This window comes from Felis catus, chromosome D2, assembly GCF_018350175.1.
Source record: "Felis catus isolate Fca126 chromosome D2, F.catus_Fca126_mat1.0, whole genome shotgun sequence".
In the NCBI taxonomy this organism is placed as follows: Eukaryota; Metazoa; Chordata; class Mammalia; order Carnivora; family Felidae; genus Felis; species Felis catus.
The window spans coordinates 8,305,502-8,327,836 of record NC_058378.1 but is presented as its reverse complement, the minus strand read 5'-3'; the positions used below and the strand labels follow the sequence as shown (position 1 = coordinate 8,327,836).

The window sequence follows — 22,335 nt, the reverse complement described above, 5'->3', positions numbered from 1 at the left end:
TATGCCTCTTTGGCACATGGGTCATTCTGAGCTAATGGCTTTTGAGAACCAATAGGTGCAAGAAAAACTTGAAAAACAGAGCACAAGTTTTCCTTTTATGAAGGAAATTTACATCTATAAAGGAAATTTCAATTTGTAGTGCACTCTTACCTCTTAGCTGTAGAGAAGACACTGACTTAAATCTGCCTAACAAACCTTACCGAACATCCCTTGTTTGCAGCACCTTCCCTGGTCACCTGTCCATATCTCGCTTCCCCCTTTCCTTCCACCCCCTCCTCAGATCCTCTTTTCCATCAGCCTAAGTTGGTACATAACCTAAATGCTAAACACCTCTTTGACTTCCACATCCCCGAGCTGCTTCTATACAGATATGAGATATAACAAACTTCTCTTCATTTTTCTCTTGTTAACCTATCTTATGTTAGAGAACCCCAGCCAAGAACCTAGAAGGGTAGAAGGAAAAAGATTTTTTCCCTCTCTGCAACCATGTTCCATTCCCACACTGTAATTCATCAAGTCCCCTTCTTTCACATTAAATTCTCCCATTGGCCTCGATGAGGTTCTCTCTACCCTTGCACTGTTTTGAACAGGGTAATTCTTGGCTGTGACGTGCCGTTCCGAGCACCGGAATTTGTGTAACAGCATTCCTGGCCTTCTGCCCTCTAGATGCCAGTAGCTTGCCCCCACTCCTGGTGGTGACAACCAAAAATATCTCCAGACATTGTCAAATACCTTTAATTTTCAGGTAGACAACACAATTGTTTAGTATAAGCATGCCCCGTGCGGTATTTCAGAAATTTATCTAAAATTCAAATTTAACTAAACATCCTGTATTGAAAAAAAATTTTTTAATGTTTATTTATTTTTGAGAGAAAGAGAGAGAGCAGGGGAGGGGCAGAGAGAGAGGGAGACACAGAATCCGAAGCAGGCACCAGGCTCTGAGCTGCCCGACGTGGGGCTCAAACTCACAGACTGTGAGATCATGATCTGAGCTTAAGTTGGCCACTTAGCCAACTGAGTCACCCAGGCGCCCCTAAACATCCTGTATTTTTATTTGCTAAATCTGGCAGTCCTACCTGGGGGCCAAGTCATCGCTGGTCAAGACTCACTGGCCTAGAGTGTTCTTACCAATGGCAATGAGTCGATTGCTTTTTTATTGGCTTGTTTTTAAGAGGCAACCCTACATGGAAGCAGTTGCTCTTCCATAATTGTAATAGTTTTGTGCCTTTAAAACCAGACTGTAGGGGAGGAAAAAGAATCATTCCTCTTCCCTTCGAGGTTCTGTGGCTGAGAACCCTGCATAATGAAAGAGGCATTAAGAAGAAGAAAACAAACTGAAGTTCAGTAACATGCGTCCCTCATGTGTACATATGGGAGACCCAGGAAAACTGAGTAAAATCCCTTGAAGTGGCCCAAACCAATGCCTTCAACACCATCTCCAGCTAAAGAAAAAAGATGTTTGAGGGTGGGGAAAGTTATGGGATGCTACCGGTAAAAACACAGTAAACAGCGTCATTTGTTCTCTAGATTTAAGCCATTGTCTTCTCCATTAATTGGAGAATTAATCTCCAAACGAGATTTAGAGTCAGTCTACTCTTCCAGAGGGAGACACCTTAAAAATAGAGATTACTATGCTAAGGGTAGGTGTCCTTTACAGAAAGGTAGATTCCGCTCTGTTTTCAGAGATTCTCCTGTGTGTCTGCAGGCTTTCAAAAACAACCAAGTCAAAACAATCCTCATGCCAAACAGGCGTGTTTTAGGGTGGTGTATTCCGCTCTCCTTGGAGATGCAGTCTAGAGAGACGTGCGGAATCCCATCAGATGGGTTTGGGTCCTGACAGGAAATTAAAGAAGCCTCTCGAGGTCAATCAGGGAGGAAGAAGTGTGGAGAAGGAAGCAATCTTAGCAGAGAGGTAGTGAGAGTGAAGAGGTCTGTCCACACCACTTAGTTAAAAGAGGTTACAAAAGAAGCTAAAAGGGGTTGCAGAGATTTGCGTAAGAGCATGAAGTACCCAGTGGAAATAACATTAATGCTTACATCAAAAGGAAAGACACCGAAAAGGTCTTAAGAGGTTTAAAAAATGCAAAATCGAACCAAGCCAAAAGGGAAGTCAGCCACAATTTTAGTGGTTATTGCACACTTCCACCTTCAACAGAAAAATTAGTTAATTCTTTTCTGTTTAAGAAAAACATGTTTTTAAAGCAACCCCTACACCCAATGTGGGGATGGAATTTCCAGTCTCCGGATTAAGAGTCACATGCTCTATGGACTGAGCCAGCCAGGAGCCCAAAGAATTAGCTAATTCTTAAACTCCCAGGAGATTGGTCCTAATGCCAAGTCCAAGGCAAAGGATGTAATTCTTGTAATAACACGTATAAAAGTAGCTCATCATGTCCATCAGTGGTGTAGGAAGAAGTTCCCTGAATATATGTAGGCTCAGGCCTTGGGTCCCGGCCCCTGTTCTTGGCCACTGAAGAAACTTCAATGATTGGAAGAATCCCAACAGTTTGCTCGGGATGGTTGAAACTAGTTCTCCCATAGGTGTGTGTGAGTGTTCTAATTCTGGGAAATTTTCACGCTTTGCTCTGATTGTGTTCAGAGATAGTGTGTGAGTATTTGGTATGATATTTAGTATACAAAATGTATAATGTTAAAGAGATTCGGCATATTAGAACGTTTGGCCAAGTCGCCTGGTGATTCCATTTAAGATACGTAACAGCATAGGGGGCCTGGGTGGCTCAGTTGTTTGAGCATCGAGTCTTGATTTTGGCTCTGGTCGTGATCTCACGGTTCATGAGATAGATCCCCATGTAGAGGCTCTGTGCTGACAACACGGAGCCTACTTGCGTTTCTCTCTCAAAGAGAGAGAAACTCTCTCTACCCTTCCCTCACTCATTCTCTCTCTCTCTCTCTCTCTCTCTATCTCTGTGTCTCTCGCTCTCTCTCACAATAAATAAACTTAAAAAAATAAAATAAAATATGTAATAAGCCAAGTGACTTTAGACTCATTTAAAATAGACAATTTTAAAATTGAATATTATAAAATATTTGGCTGAATATATAAACAGTATTAGACTATTTAAGACAACTTAATACTTATTATGACAGTAAGTTTATTACATTTATAAGACCACTTAGCTGGGAAAGTATTAATTGTTAGGTTCAGAACTGAAGTGTTTACAAAAGAAAATTAAATATAGTGATACTGGGCCGCCTGGGTGGCTCAGTCGGTTGAGCGTCCGACTTCAGCTCAGGTCATGATCTCACAGTCTGTGGGTTCGAGCCCTGCCTCAGGCTCTGGGCTGACAGCTCAGAGCCTGGAGCCTGCTTCAGATTCTGTGTCTCCCTCTCTCTCTGCCCCTCCCCCACTCATGCTCTGTCTCTCAAAAATAAATAAACATTAAAAATATATAGAGTAATACTCTAAGTGTAGTTTAAACATTTAGAGATAATTTAATTAACTAGGATATAAAATGGGACTGATTCTTCAAAGAGGTTAGTTTTTTCAATTTGAGTTGCTCAAGCTTTACTCAAAGATGCCTTTGAAAGTGAACACATTCGGGGCTCCTGGGTGGCTCAGTCGGTTGAGCGTCCGAGTTCGGCTCAGGTCATGATCTCACAGTCTGTGGGTTCGAGCCCTGCGTCGGGCTCTGTGCTGACAGCTCAGAGCCTGGAGCCTGTTTCCAATCCTGTGTCTCCCTCTCTCTCTGCCCCTCCCCCAGTCTCACTTTGTCTCACTCTGTCTCTCAAAAATAAATAAATATAAAAAAATTTAAAAAAAAGGAAGTGAACACATTCATGTATGTAAAATAATATGGCTTAAAAATTGACCTTCATCTGTCACTTGACTTATTATTTTAATTTGTTTATATTAATCAGGAACATCAAAGAAAAAAAATTAACCTTATCTGTGCTGTAAGATCGCAAAGAATCCATGGTGACAGTTCCTGAAGATTATTTTTCATCCAAGTCAAGCCCGTGGCAGACATATGTGTTGTAACAAGTGAGTTTGGCCATCCCTAGCCTTTCTCAATAGCCACTGAAAACCAGATTTCAGTTAATGTCTTAAACACAGTACCCTACTTTTTTCCCACAGTACCCCATGTTGAGCCCTGAGTCCTTCCTGTTGGGGTGAGAACTTCCCTTTCACTCTCGACTTTGCTCCGTCTTCCCACATGTCAGTACTGGAAGAGCAAATATGACTCAGAAACCGGTTCCCCAGGGTTGTAACATCAGATGAGACACACTGGGGTCATTACGCTGTAAACCAATGCCTGTGTTTCCCTGGGCTGGGCTCTCTAGAAGGTGTGCGGCTCACTGAATTGCCAGAAGAACGTTCACAAGTGTGGGAAGAAAGGACTGGCCACCAGCCTTGACTTCTAGAGACCTTTCTCTGGGCCGGGACGGATTTTATGTTAATCAGAAACACCTCCGGAAGATTCAAGAAGCTGTAGGGGTGACGCAAATCTGTGGAGGGCCAGCATGGGAATCCTATACTCTGAGGTATGTGACCTTTCTGGAAGTAAGATTCCAAAGGTGTTAAAAATTGCTTTTGCTTTTCAAATGTAATTTCCTGTTCCTGTGAAAATGTCTCCTTTTCTTCTGCATAGCTTTCCGTGAGAGTGTGAAGTCCAAACGAAGTCTTGGGCGTTAATCTTTTTAATACACTTAACATTATGAGGTAAATCATTTTGTAATTCTACAACTCGAGCTAGGTGTAAGTAGAGAGTTATCCAGTATATATATGTCCCGATGTCTAGATGATGTTTGTGGGGGTAATTTGGATCTTGCAGGGACTTAGGAAAATGGAATTAACAGAGTCATGTTTTCTGAGGTCAAACATCCAGAGGAAAAGTGAAAATTGCGCCCCACTGGATTTTCTAAACATACAAAAGTAGACTGACTCTTCTGTGGAAAAGCAGGGACGGACTGACGTTTTTCAACTTGGTATTTGAAAAGAAAATCACTACCAGCGATTATAAGTAAAAATTATCCCTGTATAAAAGAGGGACAAATGCAGAATGTATATTTTTTGGCACTTTGAGTTTTTTCTTTTCATATCTGATGGATACAAAAACGCTTTCTTTCCCCTGTATTGAAAGTAACCTATTAGAATCAAATAAATTTTTAAATAATGTTTCAAAGGAGTACACGTAATGTATGAACTAGAGTAATGATGTCATTATTCACAATTTACTCCCTTTCCTCTCTAACACAATTAACCAGTTGTTCTGCATTTCATTACAAATGCTCAACAGAACCTTCTCTGGTGGTTCTTCTACTAAAGGCAGTTTCTCTGCGTTTACAACATTTTCCAATGCCGTGTGTGTGTGTGTGTGTGTGTGTGTGTGTGTGTGTGTGTCTTTATAGTAAATGTACTCGTTGATTAGTTTAAGCTTTAGATTTAGGCAATCTACAGTTTGAGAAATTGCGTCACTCACTGTGGTAGAATGGAGAAACTTACTTTTTAGGGGGGCAACCCAGTGATTCTCTGGGAGAGGAGCAATTTACCTCCCTTGGGAGAAACACTGCTCTAGGCTAGTGCTTTTCAAATTTTAATGTGAGGACCGATCACCCAAGCTCTGGTTTCAATGCCGATTGTGGTTTGTAGGTTTGGGTGGGGGTGAAGATGATGCATTTCAATTCCTTGATGCTGGTATTGTTGGTCCCTGGACCACACTTTAAGCAGCCAGGTTGTAATCACGGTCCTGAGACCAAGTACGTTAAAAAAAAAAAAGTCTCTTCCTGTGCGGTGCATATTGTTTGTTTATCGGGTGTTGATCTGGCAAGTAGTTGAGTCAAGGCAAGATATGAAGAATTATTTATAAGCATTGTTGGGGGAAAAGTTTTCCCTCTACAAAATTTCTTCTGGTTGGTCTAAGAACTAAATTGGCATGAGACAGATTAACAGGAGAGAATCAAATTTGATTTTGTATGTATGGGAACACTACATATATTGTTTCTCTTGAGTCTACTGGATCTTGACTGCCTCTAGCTCAAAATAAGACTTCACGTGCCAAAGTGGCATACTCTGGGGAGACTTACCCTGGGCCCCTTCAGGATCAATCAGAATATCCCCAGAAGTGGAATAAATGTTTCACTTTTCAGATATATGGAGGACAAAGCAACTTGGGATGTACTATGATATTTAAAGACAAATCCGACACCCCATGTGCAAACACACACATACACACGCACCTCTAAAAATTCCTAACATGCCTCGACGCTCATAGGTAATTATTCAAAGCTCATAATTAGTATCGAATCCAAGATAGTCTAAGGTAGTGTTGAAATAGACGTGATGGCCATGCGACTCCATATCACAAGTGGACGTAGATTCTAGGCCCTTCCGTCTGACTGCGCACACTTGTTCACTAACTCTCGTAACGGCAGTATGAAACATATGAGCACCTGGGAGGTTCACCATTTTCAGAGAAGAGAGTTGCCCACCCTTTTGGCAAAGAGTTTCTCAATTTGCAGGATTCCCCATTGATACCGACTTGGTTTTTGTTGTTTGTTTTTAAGGTAAACGTAGCCACCACTGGGGATAGTAAAGGCAGTGGTAAAACTGGCTTGAGTAGCAGGTTCCTATGAGGAGTAAGTGTTAGATCTTCCATAGTGTCGCTGTGCCAAGGGTGCTGTTTCCAGAAAAGAGGTGTGTATTCTGCTTTCTCATTACTCGCCAGCAGCCTCGACCCTGGGAGGTACTCATCTGGTGTGAGGGTGCTCTTACTGAGCTCTGCTGAGGGGACTCTGGTTTGACTGCTGGCTTTAGACACTTTGCATTTTCAGTTGACTGAGCGATGATGCCCCAGAGTAGTGGGTCAGAGAGCCTGAAGAGAAGTGGGTCCTTGGAAATATTTTTTAATGTGTATTTATTTTTGAGAGAGAGAAACAAAGAGGGGGGAGGGGTAGAGAGAGAGGGAGACCCCGAATCCGAAGCAGGCTCCAGGCTCTGAGCTGTCAGCGCAGAGCCCGATGCAGGGTTCGAACCCATGGACCGTGAGATCATGACCTGAGCGGAAGTTGGACGACGCTCAACCTACTGAGCCACCCAGGCGCCCCCAGAAGTGGGTGCTTTTAGATGAGAAGAAGGCTTAGCTTGTTTTCCGGAAGCTGGAACTGTAGTTGCACGTGGGAATTACAGGTGAATGGAAAAGACAACAACCTAACTTAGTCTTCTCCTCTGGTGTTCCGAGGCAGTCTCTCTGAGAGACTCCCCCACCTCTGATTTTAGAGAGGGTGAGAAGCTCTGAAGTAATTCCTCAAATGTGTAGACACGATGTCCTCATCTGTCACGTAGGTGCCAGTCGCTTTGGCCTTGTGCCAGTTTCCTTCTACGTTTCCTAAGGCGTAAAGAATGCAACCCACCGAATGAGAACAGGACGAGAGCCCACCAGTTTTCCCCATTCATTCCCTGGTCCTATACTTTTTAAAAACATTTAAATTCCAATGTAGTTACCACACAGTGTCATATTAGTTTCAGGTGTACAATATAGTGACTCAATAATTCTATACCTCATTCAGTGCTCATCATGATAAGTGTCTCTTAAAGCACACACGGGAGCACCCAGTGATGAGTAACTCAAAGGGGTGATCAGAACTGGGACGCTTACACCGTCTCGACAAAAGGACCACATATTTTCAGAGGAGCTATCAGACACAGCAGAAGGACTTTGATTTCTTAGGGTGGCAAACTGTGGAAGGCAGATATATGGGGGAGCTGATGGAAGGCAAGGAAGGGCTGCTGAGTAAATGTTATTATGTCTCTTCCTTTGGTGCCTTCTCTGGGCTGGCAAGGGTAACTTTTGTCCTTCTTGGCAGAGAGGGGAGGGGGAACCCCTTCACAAAATTATATCATGCTTTTAAGTAACTGGGAGGAAGGCAGAGAACTTTCCTTGTATCTGCTTCTTCTCTGTTGCCTTCAGCTCAGAATAATCGTTATGCCCGGGGTGTATTTTGGGGTGCCTACACTGCATATATGTACACATCTATTGAGGAATAATTGACGTAACATTATATTAGTTTCGGGTGCGTAGCGTAATGCCTCCGTAGTTGTATGTGCTGCAGTATATTTGTATATTACTGCCAGTAACTCCAGCATGGTCCTCCTTACCCTCGGGTGGCCATTGTTTGACAGAAGGTCCCAGCGCCCAGGAGGCTGTAAGGGTGACGTTCCTGCTTCCTCTGGGCTCGGCACTCACCTCTTGGGTGGTCTGAGGTGGTAGGAAGGTATCTGGGCTTCTGATCTACTCGATCCCGGCAGCGAGAAGTCACCTTTTCTCCTCCTCGTTGGGAGAAAAGGCTTTCTTGCTCTCTCCTTCTTGTCATCACTGACCTCAGAGCTTCTCAGGTCTGATGCCCAGCAGTGGGGCCCCTTTAGTCTTCCAGCAGTAAAGACAACATACTCTCAAGGAGACCTTGTTGGAGAAAGAATACAAAACAGATAACTATGCTCTGCCTCCATTTCTCCTCATTGCTACTCTTCTTTACAATTCAACCACTTCTGGAACTTTCCTTCATGTTACATAAAAGCTAAATGGGCCTAAGTCAACCTTGAAAATAAAAAAAACCAACCCTATGTTTTTTTTACTTGCCTCCAGACAGAATTTATTAAGAAATTTCCAAATTCCAGCATGTGACAAAATGAGCCATCAGAAAGAAAGGCTTGAGATTAATTGTACAAATAGATGGACCCTTCAATACTGTTCCCTAAGATTAGTTAATCTGAAAAGGAAAAAAAAAAACTGTCTTGTTTTCTCTCTCTTTTTTTAAATTAATTAATTTATTTTTGAGAGAGACAGAGACAGAGAGAGCACTCCAGAAGGGGAGGGACGGAGAGAGAGGGAGAGAGAGAATTCCGAGCAGACTCCATGCTCAGTGCAGAGCCCAACGTGGGGCTCGATCCCACAACTGCGAGATCACAACCTGAGCCTATATCAAGGGCCAGATGCTCAACAGACTGAGCCACCTAGGCATCCCATTTTTTTTCTTTTTTGGGGGGGGGGGAGTACAAGTGAGTGAGGGGCAGAGAGAGAGAGAGAGAGAGAAAATCCCGTGAGGGAGGGAGAGAGAAAGAGAGAGAGACAGAGAGAGAAACAGGGCTCACCCCAAAATAATGGGACTCATGTTTTACCCGAAGTGGGGCTCGTGTTCCCAGAAGTGGGACTTGAACTCACGAACCGCGAGGTCGTGACCTGAGCGGAAGTCAGACGCTTAACTCACCCAGGCGCCCCCATCTTCTTTTGTTTCCCGAGAAGACATTTCATCAGTGCGCCCAGGCTCCTTCCCTGAATCATTTTGCTTCAAAAAGCGCAAATCCTTCGTAGAAATTGTTATGAAACCTCTCACGTGGTGTGGAGCTTCAGCGCGGAGATGGTTAATCAACAACTGACCGAGTCCTCCGGAGAGCAGGCAGAGTTCCACGAGCTCTTTCCCTATGCTGGGAACCAGTGAAGTTCCATTACTCTGTAGGAGAATTTTCACCACGGTGAAAGTGGGGCGGGGGGCACGTGTGGCTCTTAGAGACACTGGTAATGGTGCACGCAGCTCAGGTATTGCTACGTGGTTAAAATAACACCAAGTATTTCCCAGCTGTGATGTGTCCGCCACTGGGATTGGTGTCCAACATGATTCTGTAAATGATACACATAGAATATTTTAGTGGATCATTTACCTGCTGAACGTGTCATGAGCTCCCCAGAGACACTCCTTAAATTTTAGGCCCTAGGAGAGTGAGATACAAAGTGGGCAGGGGCGGGGTTCTAGCACCAAGTTTGGGAGTCTTTTTATTATCTATCTATCTATCTATCTAGTTAGTTAGTTTGAACTAGAGAGAGAAAGCATGAGCCGGGGAGGAGCGGAGGGAGAGAGAGAATCTTAAGCAGGCTCCACACCCAACTCCGAGCCCAACGCAGGGCTCGATCTCCTGACATCATGACCTGAGCAGAAATCAAGAGTTGGACACTGAACCCCCTGAGCCACCCAGGTGCCCTTGGGGTATTTTTAAAACCAGGCTCATGGCGAGACGAAAGTGCACGAAAAGTGGTCCCTGACGTGTCAAGTTTCCTGAGTTTCTGACGCTCCTTAACGAACATCAGGGTAAGAGTTGCAGTGTTTCATTAAGGGTTACCTTTATTATGGGGCTCCTTTCTTTCACCTCTGCAGTGGTTCCCAACCCTCTCTATGCCTTAGAAACACCCAGGGAACTTTTTAAAATAACACTAATACCCCCGCCTTACTCGCCGTACCCTCTTCCCTAGATTCTAATTCGGTTGGCTAGTGACGGGACCCGGCTTGTACTTTAAAAGGGCCCTAGGGGCGCCTGGGTGGCTCAGTCGGTTAAGCATCCAACTTCGGCTCAGGTCATGATCTCGCGGTCCGTGAGTTCGAGCCCCGCATCGGGCTCTGTGCTGACAGCTCAGAGCCTGGAGCCTGTTTCAGATTCTGTGTCTCCCTCTCTCTGACCCTCCCCCGTTCATGCTCTGTCTCTCTCTGTCTCAAAAATAAATAAACGTTAAAAAAAATTTTTTTAAAGGGCCCTAATGCTTAGTCAGGGTTGAGAACCACTGGTTCTCACATCAAGGCTACAGTCTGGTTAGAGGGACCAGACTTAACACGCAGGAAAAAGGGCAGTGAGCAGGGTGAAGCGCTGTGTGGTTCATGCTCTCCGTAGGACAGATCAAGGAGGTTCCTTGGACGTGAGCCATGAAGTGGGCTTTGAGGGACCCGTAGTGCAACTGGGAAGTCACAACGGTGGCAAGCAGGTAGCTAAGGTGGGAGTGAGGCCGTTGGACTGAAAGAGAGGCCAGAATAGGGGGAAGAACAATTGAGGGGCTTCGAACATGGCAAAAATCATGGCCACCTCACTCTCTTAGGAAATGGGGAACATTAAGCTCAATCTCCGTAATAATGGACGCAAATTTTAAAAATCACGCAAATTAAATAGACGCAAATTAAAACAAGGTGATGTGATAGACCATACCTGGGCTGGGGGGACGGATGGCCAGTGGTCAGGGAAGCCTGTCTGAAGAGGTGATGTGTGGGCTGAGACATGATTTATCCTGGAAGAGAGCCAGCCGTACACTCACAACCAAGTGCAGACAGAATACAGAAATGGACGTGGAATGTTCCTGAACTAGCTGGGAAGGATGAGATGGGAGAGAAAAGTCCGTTCACTAGCTTGCTCCCTTCACGCTGTGCCTCAGTGTTCCAGGTTGCACGGAGCCCAACTCCAGGGGACGCCATCCCCACAAGTCAGTGGATGTGAACTCACACACACTCTTGGTACATACCCTTCTCTTCCTTCCCTTCCGTCTCCTCCTTTCCACCTTCCCCTGCATGTCCACTGAAGTCTTGTGACAGTCTCTCCTTCGATCTGTTTCTTTCTTGTTCACCATTATTGTTGTATGACACTGGCTTGAAGTCTTTGCTTGTGCGCTTTTCTCTATTTTCTCACTTTTGCCCACCCTCCTCCAAGGACCCACCCTTACCTCCCTTGATTCCGGAGCACAATTTCCCCTTTCTTTCTGTTCCCTGGGGTCATCTGCAGTGACCTCCACACCCCCAAGCATTCCCTCTCTTCTCCGGACCTCTGCCTCTGCTCCAAATCAACCACCCAACATGACTGCTCGTGACTTCTAGGGACGAAGCCCAGTCTGCGACAGGTAGGATTCGGTGACTCTGCCTCCTATCCCAACTCCGTAACTGGTCCCATTTCCCACTAGATCACACGTGCTGACTCTGCTCTCATCCTCCTTCGTGTTTCTATCTGCTTGTCTCTGTTTCCAAGTCCATCAGGCTCCGCCTGGTTTCCATATGTCGTCCATTCAGTCTGTATCCCAGGGTGAGCTGCTCCTCCCAAGCCCTTGCCTGACAGACCTGTTTCCTAACCTTCGTTCTTTGCCCCTGTCACTTTCCCCATCCCTCCCTGACGACAGATGTACTGAGGAGAACTGCAAACTTGTCTGGTAGTCTAACGCGTTTCTACATAACCTGACGCTTCAAGCAATTTCATGTTTTTTGTTCCTCTCATGCAGCGCGTTTCATGATGGCTGTCCCAAATCTTCCCCACCAGGTTCCAGAACCTCTTCTATCCTTGTCTCAGTCTTGTCTCCTATGTTACTAACCTGCTCATCTAGTTAAACGTAATGGTGGCTTGTTGAGTTATCTGTCTATGCCTGTTTATTTACGATAGATACGTATTGGCATAAAGCATGGAGATCAAAACTTCAGGCTTTTGGGCGAAAAGTTTGACTGACCTAAAACGTTCTTTCTATCCCAACCACCTGAGCTGCCTCCCGTGCTTTGCTCAGAGCCCGGATTGTCATCCTGTTTAGGGCCAGTGTTTCCACTGCTGTTCATTCCCTTTCATGACCACCTCTGCCCGTCTTCCCTGGCTCCTCATGTTTTAAATAATTACAAGAGTACTTTACCTTAATCGAGGGCTTGTTATTATGGGTCTGATCTGAGCTAAGTGTTTCATCTATGCAGTCACGTTCCTGTGACCTGATAAAGAAGATTTGGTTATCATTATTTTTTAAAGCGTCTATTTATTTATTTTGAGAGAGAGAGCAAGAGTGCACATAAGCGGGGGGTGGGGGCAGAAAGAGACAGGAAGTCAGAGAATCCCAAAGGAAGCTCCACGCTGTCAGCACAGAGCCTGATGTGGGGTTCGATCCCACAGACCATGAGATCATGACCTGAGCCGAAATCGAGAGTTGGATGCTTAACCAACTGAGCCACCCAAGTGCCCCAAGAAGATGTGGTTATTAAATCTAGAAGGGAACAAAGCACAAAGAGGCTAAGTAAGTTGTCCAGCTAACAGTACTCTTAATGTGGCAGTGTGGAGATTGGAACCCAGAGAGTTTCTTTCCAGAGCCCGCGTTTCTGACCATGCGATAGCACTTTGCCTACAGATGCGCGGAATGAGGACGAGACCCTGCTGCCTCCCTCTGTGCTCCAGGAGCTCTGTCTTGGCTTTTACTGCCGAAGTGATGACAATTCCTCTCCAGTCACACCCTCTGATTCCTTGTAGACCATGTGCTCAGGCCCCCGTGTTCTGCCTCCTGCCCCATCACTCTATGAACATTGGTCTTTGGATACTTATTCATGATCAAATCCAGAGTCTCTCCTTACACTTCATACCCTTGCGTCCATTTTGGAACTTTTCCTTCTTTGCATCTGGACCAAATCTTTTTCTGCTTTCTCCTGCAACCTCTCTGACCATTACTCCTCTACCTCTTGGCAGATATTGCTAAATCTAGGTCAGTTTGGAGAAGAATCTGGATACATAACCAGGAAGGCTTGGACACCAGCTGATCAGGGCAGAAAGGGGACAGACCAGCCTCCTGAGAGTGTAGACTGTAGCTTAATTGGGGTGCAAGTGGAACACAAAATAATCTCAAATGCAAAGTCTTGCAGCCAAAAGACATTCTGAAGGCTGTTTTTCGAACTGCCTGAAGTAATTAGAGCCGGAAGAAGGGATGTATTCTGTAGTCATTCCCCTTGATTTCATTGCTGGCACTGCTAGTTATGAGCTGTGTAACCATGGGCACGGAAGGCAACTTCCCTCAGTCTCACCAAATCAAAAGGGGCATACGGTTTTGCTCGGAGGGTTGTGTGAGGGTTAAATGAACTGGCTGAAGGACTCAATAAAGGGGAGATCACATTACGACTCATTCATTCCCTTACTTGTTCACCAAATAGACATTGGATGCCTACTGTGTGCCAGGCATATGCTGGATGCCGGGGATAGAATGTTCTAGTACGGACACAGTACCTGCTTTCACGGAGCTTACAGTCTAGCTGGGGAGATAGCCGTTAGTAATACTCGTGCCTTTCTTCACTTAGATCAAGGGTACAGAGAAGGCGGTGGTAAGAGATGATGTTGGAAAGACAGGATTTGGGAGATCCGAAGAATCGTGTGTCCGCTCGAGGACAGCATCCTAACCCAGTGGGTCATCAAGTGACCAAACGTTTTGGGAGGGAAGTGACAGGAAGCTGCCGTTTTGGCGGTCGGACTGGGGGCTGGAAGGGGAAGACAGGAGGAAGCAAGGTCAGTTAACCACCGGTTTTGCAACAGTCTTGGTGAGAACAACGAAGATCTGAACTAGTGCTTTGCCAGTGAAGATGGGCAGAAGGGCACCAGGGGATGGAAGTATCATGACGATCTCCCAAGGTCTCCACCGGTTTCCTCCTCCCCCAGAATCCCCCAGGTTCCAGAAACTTCAGAGGCCAACAGAATTCATGATAACTCTTCCCTCAAGGCACAAGGACAGCCTCTTCCTCTTTCTGGGCCCTAGCTTTTGTATTGGACTTCCCTTGGGTCCCCGTCGGTGCTTTCATGACCCTGAGCTGCCCCCTGGTGGAGTCTGGGAGTTTACAACAGCGCCCAACCCTTCCTGTGGTTCCCTCCACCAGCCACTTGGGGGTCCAGCTGAACCAGGATGGCACTTTACTTTTCAAATACAGGAGCTCTGTGCCTGGGACATAGGAAGCTCAGGAAAGATCAAAAGATAAGATCGGGGTGGTGTTTTAAGGACGGTCGCTTGAATGGGATTAAGGAAGAACTCAGCCGTACCGGGTGTCTCTTGAAGGCAAACTGTCTACTTGTCCCTTCCTCCTTTCTGATGAGGACTCTCAGTGAAGATTTTGCGGAGCCCACGCAAGGGGGGCTTTATTTGGTGTCCTGTGGGAATGTGGGCCCAGCGTTGTCAAAGCTTTAAATGTTTTAAGAGAAGTTGGGAAGCCAGATGAATGCATGAAATGTGCCAGGATTTTTAATGTTGTAATTTAAAATCTTAAGAAGGAAGAAATTAACTCTATAGCCACCTGCTTTCAAGTTCAGTATGGTGGTCTATCAGTTACCAAATGCTAGTCCTATAAAGGATGAGTCGTAATCTGTGGCAAATTTGCACCGATTTACGGTGAAATTAGAAGAAAAAAAACAGACAAAGAAGCAGGGTTTTCCATACCGCGAAATCTGTCTCATATAAAAGATGGCTTTTTTCCCCTCTTCTGTGACTGTGTCCTTGTATATTTTGTTAAAATAGTTTTGCTCTTACATTTATGCTAAAACGCCTTTTATTTTACTAAATGATGATGTTGCTTCTCACGGATTTACTTGGCAAAATTAAGAGCTGGCGACTCAGCATCGCCTGTTGTGTTTCGTTCTGTTTTGTTCGTTGTTGAGATCTAAGTGGCTGGGCGCCACTGCTAAGATAAGGGCTGAACGCCGCGGGGTAGTAGTTGCGCTTCGAAAGGACTTCCCCACCACCTCGAAGTGGATGGGGCAGATGCGTTGGCTGGGGAGAGCCTGGAGGGTGGCAGTCACAGGGTGTGACGACGAAATGGAAGTTCGCCTCATTCTTTTGTCTCGTGACTGAGGACACCAAGATGCACGAGGGGGAGAGATTTGTCCACGGTCGCCAGGCGGCTAGTTGCACAATCAGGACTATAACCCAGTTTGCTGACAGCAAACGCGTCCTTTCGAATGCTCTGGTCATTTGCACGTCACCCCACAGAACCTGGAGACGCTGCTGAGCCCAGCTGGTGACGAGGCCTAGGCACGGGATGACCTCAGGGTAGCGGAAGGGGGGTTGTGTGGTTCGGCATTTCTACTGCATTTTGGACCCCTGTATCATGCCCATTTCTTTTGGGGGCACAGAACTTTGCCTCTTATCTGCTATTGAGCTGACTTGCCTCTGGGATGTTTCTTTCGTGAGCGGGGCCTTGGGTTTAAAAGTATCTTACTATTGGGGCTCCTGGGTGGCTCAGTCGGTTGAGCGTCCGACTTCGGCTCAGGTCATGATCTCGCGGTCTGTGAGTTCGAGCCTCGCGTCAGGCTCTGTGCGGACAGCTCAGAGCCCGGAGCCTGCTTCCAGTTCTGTGTCTCCCTTTCTCTCTGCCCCTCCCCACTCATGCTCTGTCTCTTTCTCTCAAAAATAAATAAACGTTAAAAAATTTTTTTTTTAATAAATAAATGTCAAAACAATTTTTTTTAAAGTATCTTACTTTTGAGGCGCCTGGGTGGCTCAGTTGGTTGAGCATCCAGCTCTTGATTTCGGCCCAGGTCGTGATCTCATAGTTGGCGAGTTTGAGCCCTGCATCGGGGCTCTGCGCTCACAGTGCAAAGCCTCTTGGGGTTCTGTCTCCCTCTCTCTCTCTGCCCCTCCTCTGCTTGCATGCACGTGCTCTCCCTCAAAAATAAACATTAAAAAAAATCTTACTTTTAAAAGCTCACTGATTATGATATTTGGCTATGTTAGAAACATGAATTGCTTAGCAAACGTACCACTCAGCTTTCTCACTGGTGCTCATTACCCCCAATCTATGCTTCTTTAACATTGTTTTCTCATTGTTGAACGTGTGTGTGTGTGTGTGTGCTCACGCTATATTCCCAACCATTAAGTACATTTTGCATGGTTGAGAGTATTTTGTACACCTGTCCCCGGCAACTGCGACTGGGACACAGCAGAGGTCTGACCTTGTCGCCAAATTACAGAACGACTGAATAAGCAGTAATAATAATTTCCATAAATTGAGCATGCCAGGTGTGATTCTAAGTGCCTTTTTTTTTTCACACTCTCTAATTACAATCAGTCTGAGAATATTTAGTATTTGCCTACCATGTGCCAGTGCTGTGTTGCATACTGGGGGTATGAATGGAATAAATTCAAACATTACGTGGAACGGTATAGCCTCTATCCGCACGAAGCTGGCAGCCAGTGCCTTCCCGCACTCAATGCTGCCTCAACCCCTCCCGATTCGTGCTGGCCGATTCGTGCGGTTAGGCCAGTTGCTGTGAAACAGGGCTGGAGTCAGGAAAGACCGGGTAAAGTAAAACTTAAGTGACGACACGAGGGATGGGCCAGAGGCGGCCAGGTGAGCAGAGAGGGGAAAGGTGTTTTGTGCAGAGGAAGCAGTGAGGGCGGGGCCCAGATGGAAGAAACCATACATGAAGCACTGAAAACAGAAGACAGGTCCAGAAGGAGGTGGGGGAAAGTGGGCAAGGGGAGGAGGTCAGCTTAGGTCTTGCTGTCAAGCTCCCATGATGCTTTGCAAAGCCCCTTAGGGCACTTTCTAAATAAAAAGCATCGGATCCAATCAATGATGTCATTTGTTATTTATGTATTATTTGTCTAAAATGGGTCTTTTCCACTGGGCTGGTTTCCTGGAGCACAGGGCGCCATATGTCTTTGTTTGATCATCTAGTGCTGCCCTAAATTCCTCCGATGCACCTACTCTGTATTCGGTGAAATCCTGCCTCTCTGACAGGCGTCATCCATCCGTGAGCACACTCTTCCCCGCGGAGTTAAATCTGCAATATTGCTTCCACTTATTCACTCATTCCATGAACGCATCTGTGTGCCAAGCAATTCAGGAAATCGTTGAGAGGTTCCTCGTGGACTTGGGCTTGTTCTAGATTTAAGGCTCGGCATAATGGAGACCAAAAATCTCATGTACAAAGCGATACACAGTAAAACCTTGCTTTGCGAGCATAATTCGTTCCAGAAACATGCTTGCAATCCAAAGCGGTTGTCTCTCAGAGTGAACTTCAAGAACCATTGGCTCAGTTGTGATCACGTGACATTCGGCGTCATGTACGACTCGTATTGCAAGACATCGCCCTTTTATCAAGTGAAAAGTTGTCAGAAATTCTTGCTCGTCTTGTGGAACCCTCACGGAACAGGTTCCTCGCAATCCAAGGTTTTACTGTATCACGATTGGGAAAGACTTGAGTTTTAAATTATCGGGTGGTGATTTCTCTCTCACGGGGGCTTCATTATGCCGGTATTTCAGGACCTGCTTGTGGTTTTCCCCTCTTAGCCCATCTGCCAGGCGGCCTATCAGAACGACTTTGGTCAAGTGTGGCGCTGGGTGAGAGAGGACCGCAACTGTATCAATGTGCAAGATGGCTTTAATGGAGACACCCCCCTGATCTGTGCTTGCCGCCGGGGGCACCTGAGAATCGTTTCCTTCCTCTTGAAAAGAAATGCTGATGTGAACCTCAAAAACCAGGTAGGCCATTACACGTGAGTGGAGACAGCAATTGACTGTGGTAATCCTTTCTCCTCCTAGCAGTCGAGGGTGTGCCATTTTCTCGTTGCTTGTAGCTCCTGATACCAATTTTTTTTTTCTTTACTTTAAAGGGACTAACACATACTATTCTATATCAGGCTAAAGAGCCAAAATAAATCATAGTTCAATCAGCAGGTTGATAATTATGGTTAATTATGTCCTTGTACTTCTGAAAAGAAAGGTTCATTCATTCCTTCATTCATTCATTTGACTAGTTAGAGCTCTCCCTTTCCTTTCCTCTTCCTCCTCATGCTTTTCCCTGCCTTCCTGCTTCCCTCTCCCTGCTCCTCCTCCTCATGATTCCAGAAGGAATGGGAAAGATTTCCTGGAAAAGAAATGCTGACCTGGTGGTGCTATTTCATGAGGTTTTTACCCACTGGGTCAATGTTCTCCGGGAGATCCTACCGTTTGCTCATAGGATTGAAGAAGGCCAGGTAGGTATTTGCCAAGGACAAACAAGGTCACGAACCAGAGGCTCCTTGAAGCCACACAGAGAGGCAGAAAGATTGTACTTAAAGATGCAGTGTTAGCTGACGGAACCCTCAGAATCAAGGACGAGCAGAATACAAGTGTATTGCTGCGAACATCTCTTTCGGAGCACCTTGGAACGGCCAGTGTCTGCATCCGAGTAAAGACAGCATTTAAAGTACACTCAGTAAATATAAAACGTCATTATTTGTAATACTTACGAGCACTCTGTTTCCACTCACATACACGGAGTGAGGAAAACACAGCCTGTCGGGGCCCCGCTTACCCCCTTCCGAGTCAGTATCAACACCAGCTCCTTTGGAGCAATCGCGTATTATCAGCAAATGGATCGCTACCGGGCCTTCTTGCTGGTACTTCCTATTTTTTGCTTGATTGGGCTTAAAAGCAAAGCATGCCTGCACCGAATGTGACAGCGATGCAGCTTCGTGGACCGTGACACCGTCTCCCTTGCACACAGCTGGAGGGCCAGGTGTGTGGGCTTGTGGTGAGTGGGAGTGGCGAAGGCAGATGTCTGTGGGTTCACATCCTCTGTCGGGGGGATGTGCTCATTTGGAAGCTGGGGGAAGGCGATGTCGGACAGCACAGGGATGGGACCGAGAAGGCGGAGAACCTCAGCCAGCCTGCAGGGATCCTCTGGTTAATGGTTTTTAAATATTTAATCTTTCCCAAACACTAATCTTTGCACGTTAATAACTTAACCGGTGCCTTCTCATGTCTTAAATCTATGTTCAGGAGTCATTTTCAGACGTCCTATAAACAAAGTCCTGAAAATAAAACAAAAAGCTCTGTGGGTAATTCACACGCATGCACCCAATAGAGACCATCAATTCTCTGGAGAGCACATTAAATTAAAACATAAATACGCTCTTTTTTTGGCTTGTCAGACTGAGCAGGATTAAAAAAGAAAATCAAGGGTTGATCGGGAAGAAAGTTTAAAATTTTTTTAATGTTTATTTTTGAGAGAGAAAGAGAGAGAGAGGGAACGAGTGGAGGAGGGGCAGAGAGGGAGGGAGACACAGAATCCGAAGCAGGCTCCAGGCTCCAAGCTGTCGGCACAGAGCCCGACGTGGGGCTGGCATTCACAGACGGAGAGATCAGGACCTGAGCCGAAGTCGGTCGCCCAACCGACTGAGCCACCCGGGTGCCTCAGGAAGGAAGTTTAAATCGTTATTGTACCCGAGCACAGTTTAGCGCAATACAAAAAGCATTCACACCTTTCATGTTAGCAATTACACTTTGAGAAACTTTGGCTAAAGACAAATTTAGAAATGTTGACAAAGCCTTATGAATGGAGATGTTCGGGCAGTGTAATTTATAAAAATAGAAAGCTAAAAACTTGAAAGGTCCAACAGATAGGGTTTGGTTAAATAAACTAGAATAGCTCCATTCAGTAGAAAGTCATGAAGCCGTTATAGGCCTATGTTTACCATTTTTAAAAGGCATGGAAAAATGCACCTATTCTAAAGGTTAATTAAGTTCCACTGCCCAATGTGGGGCTCAGACTCATAACCCTGACATCAGCAGTCACGCGCTCTACCGACCGAGCCCGTCAGGCGCCCCAGAAACTAAACTTTTTGATACAGTAATCTGAAAATATGAAATTTGAGACAAATATTAATGAGGAATCCTTTTCTTAATTTTCAGAAACAGAGAAACTGCTTGCATTATGCTGTGAAGAAAAAATTCACCTTCTTTGATTACCTACTCATTATCCTCTTAATGCCCGTTATGCTCATTGGGTATTTCCTCATGGTGAGTACACCGTGCGTGTGACCAAAGGGCAAACGTGGAGATCAGCTGCATGAATCATCAAGTTTTGCTGGGCCGGTCATGTATAAAGAAATAGTAACAAAAATGAACTCTCGGTTTGCATTCCAAAAATGTACTTTCTTTCTTTCTTTTTTTTTTTAATGTTCATTTATTTATTTTGAGAGGGGGAGAGAGAGAGCGAGAGTGAGAGCAGGGAAGGGCAGAGAGAGGGAGAGAGAGAATTCCGAGCAGGCTTCCTGCTGTCAGCACAGAGCCCGATGTGGGGCTCGAACCCACAAACCGTGAGATCGTGACCTGAGCCGAAGTCGGACGCTCAACCGACTGAGCCACCCAGGTGCCTCCCTCTTTTTACCCCCCAAAGAACACCAGCTCTGTGCTGACTCATTCCCTATTTTCCATCTGGTTCCCTAGTGGCTGGTTCCACCTTTGAGAGATGACTCAACACATGTGTCACTTACTCGTTAAATGACCAAGCTCCCTTCTCCTTGCAGCTAATAGACCGTGGATGTTAGTTAGTTGCCTTTGCTAACATGGGCTCCGGGACAAAATCTGCCAGTTGGAAGTGTCATTGTTACCTCCTTGGGTATTTAAGTGTTACAGAATTAGATATGATAGTGTTGATTTTGATGCTTCGATTTATGGGAAAAAGAAAACTAAGTCACTGATAAACACATACCCTGTTTATACCCCAGAAGAGTTCTCGAAAAATTACTTGTGTGTTTAGTACATGGCAGTTGTAGTTTCAGGGCCGGTGAGAGATCTTCCGTTTATTTTCAAAAGGATCGCAAGGGGGATTAGAAAGACTCATTCAGAATTTGTTGACTCACAACGCTACTTTCTAAGACGGTCAGATGTTTAAAAGCAGAGGCCCTGGCAAAAATACCAATTGGAATGAATAATCGCCTCTTAATGCACATTTTCCTACTTATTCATGGGGCTTGAATCTGTACACTTGAGATACGTACGGCATAAGCGACCGGGGAGGATATTTCAGAGGAAGGGACCAGGAAGGACTGTGTCACTGCAGAGAAAGGCAGTGTAGATGTTGACAGAGGAGGGAAGTATAACCAGGGAAGAAAAGTGGGTGGGGCTTCCTGTATGGCTAAGGGCTGACCTCCGGGACAGCCAGGACTGCCGTGCTCCCCTAGCAATGGGATGTTGGGGTGACGCCCAGACTGTCCTGCGGTCAGGGTCTCGGGGAACTGGGTAGGAAAAGGGGATTTCTGAGGGGTCTGGTTCATTTCGTTTCTTTGTTCGACCTTCTGGGACACTCTTGCTGGGGCCCTACTACGTGCAGGCACTGGGCGTGAGGGATGCAGAGATGAACCAAACAGATGGAGTCCTGTCCGTGCAAGAGTTCGTTGGAGGGCAGTGAAGAACGCATCAGTAATAAAATACGGCAGAAACGCCTGCAAAATTGCTCTGAAGTAGGTAATACAGGGAGGTGATCAATGCCACGAGAGCCCAGAGAGAGATTTCACCTCGCCGGGTAGGTCAGGGAAAGCCTCCTGGAGGAAGAGGGGCTCGGGCTGGGATACTAAAAATGGATTTAAAAATACAATTAAAAAAAAATGTTAAACAGGGCTCTTGGGTGGCTCAGTTGGTTAAGCGTCCGACTCTTGATTCTGGCTCAGGTCATGATCCCAGGGTTGTGGGATCGAGCCCCACGTTGGGCTCTGCTTGGAACCTGTTTGGGATTCTCTCTCTCCCCTTCTGCCCCTCTCCCCACTTAGATTCTCTGTCTCTCTCTCTCTAAAATAAAATTTAAAAATTGTTTTTTGAAAATAGAAGAAGAGAGGAGAGGCTTCTAGGCGGAAGGAACATTCAGGGCGGGGTGAGCCGGCAGGGACCAGAGGCTAAAACAAATTGGGCCTTGCAGGACAGGCTGGGAAGTTTGCTTTTGTCCTCAGAGCAATGGGACAGTGCCTGTGGGTTCTGAGCCAGGAAGGGAAAGACCGGTGCCTGGGCCCCAACCTCAGTAGGATTTGGCAGGTC

The 22,335-nt window shown here is 45.8% G+C and overlaps 1 protein-coding gene across 3 annotated transcripts in view; it reads left to right on the top strand.

The window, feature by feature from the left end:
* ANKRD22 (ankyrin repeat domain 22) overlaps positions 1-22,335 on the top strand; it is a 44,006-nt gene that overhangs the window by 16,637 nt on the left and 5,034 nt on the right. For all 3 annotated transcript variants that reach the window (XM_045039896.1, XM_045039897.1, XM_045039898.1), the window contains 4 exons: positions 3,880-4,003; positions 4,097-4,503; positions 17,830-18,021; positions 20,215-20,322. In XM_045039896.1, the coding sequence (XP_044895831.1) occupies positions 4,483-4,503; positions 17,830-18,021; positions 20,215-20,322 (321 nt within the window). In that variant the 5' untranslated portion in view covers positions 3,880-4,003; positions 4,097-4,482. The remainder of the gene's footprint in view (positions 1-3,879; positions 4,004-4,096; positions 4,504-17,829; positions 18,022-20,214; positions 20,323-22,335) is intronic.